Raw genomic sequence first — 6,476 nt, forward strand, 5'->3', positions numbered from 1 at the left:
AACTGTACGCCATCTTCATAAGTCGGTAGGAGATGAATGCATTGAAGAATCTGGAAGAAAACTATACCTTCTTTTTCCAACTTCGCTGAATCCCTACAACAATCCGCAGAGGGGATATGTACGGTGTACAAAACTAGTTATTCAGTACAGAGTTATACTTTGGAACTGGAAACAAATCAGAACACAGATACTGACCACAACTCAGCAACAAGTGACTAATTCCCTAGCATCCTACTTCAGAAATCAGAGTATATAACACTGTTATCACCCTCCATAAGGTTCTGAAACGAAGCTGGAATAGGGGGCATCTCAGTGTATAGGACACCTTCCAACATGCGAACAACTTGTCCCATTGACGGCCTGTCATTCTCCTCGTCCTGAATGCACCAGCAGGCGACCCTACAGGTGACATCCAGCTCCTTAACATTGGCATCTCCTTCCAGCCTAGCATCCAGCAGGCACAAAACCTCCCCTTCACTCACATGAGTAGCGGCATAGACCGGAAAATATCGATGGTTCCCAAATCTCACCACCTCAGTGCTCCTTCTTCCCGAGATAATCTCGAATAGCACAATGCCGAAACTGTACACATCTGCCTTCTTAGTGATCGGCAGCCCGGATATCCACTCTGGGGCGAGATATCCCATTGTTCCTCGCACAGTGGTCAGCGCGGAGTTGAATTCTCGTCCAAGCAGCTTCGCCATGCCGAAATCAGCAATCTTGGGCCAGAATTCCGCATCAAGCAATATGTTCTCAGGTTTGATGTCGCAGTGTATGATGCAGTCCTCGCATTCTTCATGTAGATAGGCGAGACCCTTGGCGATGCCTAGTGCAATTTGGTACCGAACATCCCAACTCAACGGACCAGACTTCTCTGCAAAGAGATGAGCATCCAAAGAGCCATTTGGCATGCACTCATACACCAGCAACCTTCTTTTCCCTTTGACGCAAAATCCCAAGAGATGAACAAGATTGCTGTGCTGGATCATCCCAAGTGTCTGAACTTCTGTCCTGAATTGCTTCTCTGCCTGCCCGAGGACTTTGAGATTCTTCACAGCGATGGCAGTTGATCCTGGCATTGTTCCCCTGAAAACACTTCCGAATCCTCCCTCGCCTATTTTATCAGAGAAATTCATCGTGGCTTTCTTGATCTGTGCATAAGAGTAGACCGCAAGAGGGCCTTCTACTTCAAACTTCCCGGCACCAAATGAATTCCTCCTGAATCTCCATAGCAGTACCGATATCAGTACCAAAGAAACAATGCCTATGAATCCAGTTACCAACAACACTATTCCTCTTGTTTGCAAACCTTTCTTGTTCCTGAGCTTGGAGCCCATACGTAGGTAGATCTTGGTGTAGGGAGGCCTAGCAGCCGAGCTCAGATTGTACAGGTTGTGGTACCAGAGCTTGCATCCATGGCCATACGAGTAGGCGACGCAGTAGCATTTGCTCCGGCAAGCCGCTCTGCAGTCTTCGTCGGTTCCGGCCACCTCGTCCTGGCCGTTGTAAGGAAGCCCTTGCAGCTTGTCCAACGGGGCGAACGAGTCTTCGTGCTCCGTCAGGCCGCCGGAACCGCAACTCAGCGGGAGAGACCTCGAGCAGCCGGTGACGAAGTACCCAAGCCCCCACTCAATCGGGTACGACGGCGTGAACCCGTCCACGCAGCTGCACTTCCCGCTGTCCGTGCAGGCGCCGAAGTCACCGCAGAAGAACCCGCCGGATTTGCAATCGGAAGGGAAGGACCAGCGAGCGACCCAGCCACCGGTGCTGTTTGCGGCGGGATCCGGCTCCGACCACCTCATCAGGCTGATTTGCCCCAGATTGAACTGCAAGAACTCGGTACCATTCGCGGTTTCCGGGCGATTCAGCAGCAGCGAGCTGCCGTTGTCTTCGGAGGACACCATCCACTCCGGGAAGGTACCGCGGTTGGCGTGCCCGTCGGTGGTGAGCACGAACCCGTTCGTCCGGGTTGCGTCGAGGCCGAGGCTGCCATTGTGCGAGAAGCTCTTGAACGTCAGGGAGACGTTCTTCCCGGTGTCCTTGTCGAGCCCGAGCCTCGCGCCGGGGAGCATCGCGTCGCCGGGGTAGTCGAAGCTCTGCCACAGGACCAGAGAGGAGTTCCCCTGGTCCCTCACGACCAGGTTTCCGTTGTCGAGAAGGACCGCCACGGCGGCGGACGACACATTGCCGCCGGGCGACGGCGACCACCAGAGGCTGGCCCCATTCTCGTTGATGTAGAGGCTGTCGCCGAAGATCTCCAGCGATGCGCCGGGCAGGTCGGTGATGACGACCCTGTCCCCGAGCCAGAAGGCGGGACTGTTCCCCGCCATGTTCCTGAACCGGACACCCAGGAAGTAGTGGATGCCGGGGCCCGGCGGAAAGAAGCCCAGCTCGAAGCCGCCGCTCTTGGAGACCAGGGTCTCGTTCCCGGAGATGCCCTTGCCGCCCCGGATGGTGTCCGTGGTGGCGGACGCGGCCAACAGGGAACCGTGGAGGAGCAGGAATAACAGCGCCGCCGGTATGGGTGGGGAGTTGCCAGGGCCGAGCGAACGCGCTGCACCGCCGCCATGGGTGGGCATAACTTCCAGAGGAGCGAGCGCAGCACCTTGTCCCACAATCAGTGGCGGCCACACTTTGGACAATCTGGACTGCGAGTAGAAAAGCTATTCATGAGTCAATTTTTCAGAGCCTATTGTCAACTCATCTATTCATCGGAAAATTCATCTATGAGTTGGATGGTTTGAACACAATGACAGGTTTGACCAATCCGAGAAAAACTTATGCTGTTAATATACAAAGATCTTAGGAATCGCCTCCGATCCGTCACCTTAAAATTCATGTAGACGATGAATTGTCTTGTGATGGGACTACTGGAGCTGCTGGTGCAGTTTGTAGAGATGAACACGATCAATATCTCGGGTCTTCAGATATTGTTCTCCCTGGTGTTATAGTTCTCGAGGCCATAGCATGTGGCGAGGCCTTGGCAATTGTGATCGATCTATCTTTAAACCATTAGGTAATTGTGAGCGACTGCAAACCAATTATGAAGGACATGAAAAGAGGGTTGGGAGGCCCTATATAGCTATTATGAAAGAGATAAACAGGAGAGGAGCCTATTTTGCTAGCTTGATTTTATGTTTGAAGGCCGAGCTTTGAATCAGGAAGCGCACAATTTTGCAAAATTTGTTGTATCGCTTCCTCAGGGTCTGCATATGTGGCTTATATCCTTCCATGACCCTTTTTGTATCTCGTTGAATGTTGTTCATTTTTAATGAAGTTCAGGGTCCCTAAAAAAACAGCACAAAATATTGTTTTCTTTAAACCGGGCTAACCCCTTTTTTCATTATTTGAATAAAGAAAATATGTCAGAATCCAGATTTAACAGGAGGACAGAAAGGAGAGAAAGTGGGTCCAAATATTACTAGAAAAACCACTATGACGGCCCGCCATCGAAACGGTCATTGTGATGGAAAAACCTAGCAACACTAATCTAGGAAGAAGAGTACTTCCTATACAACCCATGCATAATAGGAACTACAGAGTCATCGGACTAAAAGGCTACATAGAACAGAATTATTGAGGAACTGTCAAAAAAATCCCCAATGATCATCCACGAACAACATTCGGAGGTTCATCAACGACATAGTCCGTGCCCGAACAGCTTCAATCCCGGTTCACATCCTTTTCGTGTCGCCCTCCGTCTCCAAGTCTGCCCAATAAAGAAGAAAAGAACAAGTGGTAACCACATTCTTAAAAGGAGTTTTAATCAACTTTTTCTCAAAGGTAGCTCGATTTTTCGAGCTAGCCAGATAGCCCAAGTTATCGCGGCTAAGCCCACAGTATATTATTTACCTCCTCCAGACAAAAAAGAATGACACCAGACAAAATATTGCCAGTGATTGTTAGGCCCCAGATATGTCCACAAAGAGACACTAATAGAACGCCAAACAACCGCGCGCCACAGGGCAAGTAAAGAACAAGTATTGTAACGATTCAGTATCTTTGCAGAAGGAGCACCGAGGGTTCCGAGGCCAGTGTCTTCGTTTCATGACTTGCCTAGTCAATATTGCATCTTGAAACATTTGCCACAGGAAAATTTGGATCTTGAGGGGAAACTTTGCTTTTGAGACCCACTTAAAGTTACACCCACTAATAGTTTTTTCCAGGGTTTTGTACATGGATTTAGTAGTATATCTTGCAGATTTATTTAGCCCCTGGTACATAGAGTCATTCTCATCAGAATGTCATAATGTAGAGATCACTTTGCACATTTATCCCCATTGTTCAGCGTTAGAAGCGTCAAGCCTCCTCCGAAAGAAGGTTGGGACATCCTTCCCGCTAAACTTAGTAACAGTTCAGTCTTGATGAGTGCAAATATCAAAAATATCAGGGAATTTTTCACACAATGGAGGCATCCCGTTAATAGAATCTTTCCACACACGGATCAGATCACCCGAACCGATTTTGACCACTCTTCCCATCATGTATAGGTCTTTGATTTTTAATAGAGCTTTCAGATAGGGAGAGTGTGCGAATCCGGGCCCCGGCGTGGCAACTGTCTTATTATTAAGATATATATCCTTGATAATGTCTAGTCAAATTCCTTTCTGGGTGTCAAGTTTCCATCTTCATTTCAACATAAGACTGATATTTTGCTTCCTTAGGTCTTTCACCCCTAAGGCTCCAATGTTCTTAGATCTACAAATCCTCCCCCATCTAACCAAATGATATCTTTTCTTCTTATTACACCCCTGCCACAAAAAACGTCTCCTTTGTTTATCGAGTCTCTCGATAAGTTTCTTACTCACCAACCACATAGACATGTGATACAAGGAAAGTTGCATAACCAACGCATTTGGCAGGGTGTGTCTTTGCTAACAGTCCCCGGCAACGACACTAGAGAAATGTTGTTGACATGTTCCTGACTTGATGCCTCCCCCGCAACGGAGCCAGAACTGCTCCCAGTTGCTCAACAATTAGCAATTGTCTTGCAATGGCCTACCAGCGCGTGCGTTCGCGGCAGTTTTCGAGGATAGAGTATTCAACCCAAATTTGTTGGTTCGCCCGACAGGAAGTGAAAGGATACTCTCAAGTATTAGCAGCTGAATGTGTCCGATTCAACCACACCTGAAAGATTAGTATCTGCAAGCAAAGTATCAGTAGCAAAGTAGTATGATAGCAACGGTGCCAGAAACGATCTGTTGACGGCAGACTATTCCTAACGGTTGTATCAATGGTGCCAGAAGTTGCCCGTGGACGGGAAATATTCTTTCCCGGCAACGGCGAGCAAAAAAGTATTGTAGCAGGTAGCAGTAGTGTAACGAGTGACAACAGTGGCAAGGAATAGCAGTGGTGATAGCAGTAGCAAGTAGCAACAGTAGCAAGTAACATCAGTAGCAAGTAGCAACAGAGCAAAGCAAGTAACAACAGCAGTGGGACAAACTCGTAGGCAATGGGTCGGTGATTTGTTTGGATGACATTCATCATGCAACAGTTATAACACGGAGAGATATGTGGCTAGCTCCCGTTCGTCAATGTGATGTAGGCATGCATTCCGTGTGTCGTCATACGTGCTTAGGGAAAAGAACTTGCATGACATCTATTGTCCACCCCTCCCGTGGTAGCAGGGTCCAAAAGGAAACTACAGGATATTAAGGTTCTCCTTTTAATAAAGAACCGGACCAACGCATTAGCACTTGGTGAACACATGAACTCCTCAAACTATGGTCATCACCGGGAGTGGTTTCGGTTATTGTCTCTCCGGGGTTGCCGGGTCATAACACATAGTAGGTAACTACAACTTGCAAGATCGGATCTAAAACACACATATATTGGTGACAACATAATAATTTCAGATCTGAAATCATGGCACTCGGGCCCTAGTGACAAGCATTAAGCATGGCAAAGTAGTAGCAACATCAATCTCAGAACATAGTGGATACTAGGGATCAATCCCCGTCAAAACTAACTCGATTACATGATAGATCTCATCCTACTCATCACCGCCCAGCGAGCCTACGAATAGATTACTCACGAACGATGAAGAGCTTCATGGAATTGGAGAGGGAAGAAGGTTGATGATGACGATGGCGACGATTTCCCCTCTCCGGAGCCCAAAACGGACTCCAGATCTGCCCTCCAGATGAAGAACAGGATGTGGCGGCGCCTCCGTATCTCAAACGCGACGAAATCTTCTCTCCTGATTTTTTCTGGGACAAAAGTGAATTTATAGAGCTGAGTTTGGGGGCGGCAGATCCACGTGGGCCCCACAAGCTTGGTAGCCGCCACCAGGGGGCGGCTGCTACAGGGCTTGTGGCCCACTGGCCCATCCCCTCCGGTGGATCTTTGCGCAGGTATTTTTCATATTTTCCAGAAATATTCTCCGTAAATTTTCAGGACGTTCCGAGAACTTTCATTTCTGCACAAAAACAACACCATGGCAATTCTGCTGAAAACAACGCCAGTCCAGGTTAGTT

At 48.4% G+C, this 6,476-nt stretch overlaps 1 protein-coding gene across 1 annotated transcript; it reads right to left on the minus strand.

Annotated features, from left to right (window-relative positions):
* Positions 1 to 51: 51 nt before the first annotated feature.
* LOC123443205 (G-type lectin S-receptor-like serine/threonine-protein kinase At2g19130) lies at positions 52 to 2,674 on the minus strand. Its single transcript, XM_045119507.1, has one exon. It carries the CDS (start codon positions 2,577 to 2,579, stop codon positions 237 to 239), a length of 2,343 nt encoding a protein of 780 aa, XP_044975442.1. The 5' UTR covers positions 2,580 to 2,674; the 3' UTR covers positions 52 to 236.
* Between the last annotated feature and the right edge of the window lie 3,802 nt (positions 2,675 to 6,476).

Source organism: Hordeum vulgare, chromosome 3H (genome assembly GCF_904849725.1).
Source record: "Hordeum vulgare subsp. vulgare chromosome 3H, MorexV3_pseudomolecules_assembly, whole genome shotgun sequence".
In the NCBI taxonomy this organism is placed as follows: Eukaryota; Viridiplantae; Streptophyta; class Magnoliopsida; order Poales; family Poaceae; genus Hordeum; species Hordeum vulgare.

Bases quoted from the DNA above. Each gene is read 5' to 3' on its own strand.
- LOC123443205 (XM_045119507.1), bottom strand. From the start codon at position 2,579: ATGCCCACCCATGGCGGCGGTGCAGCGCGTTCGCTCGGCCCTGGCAAC.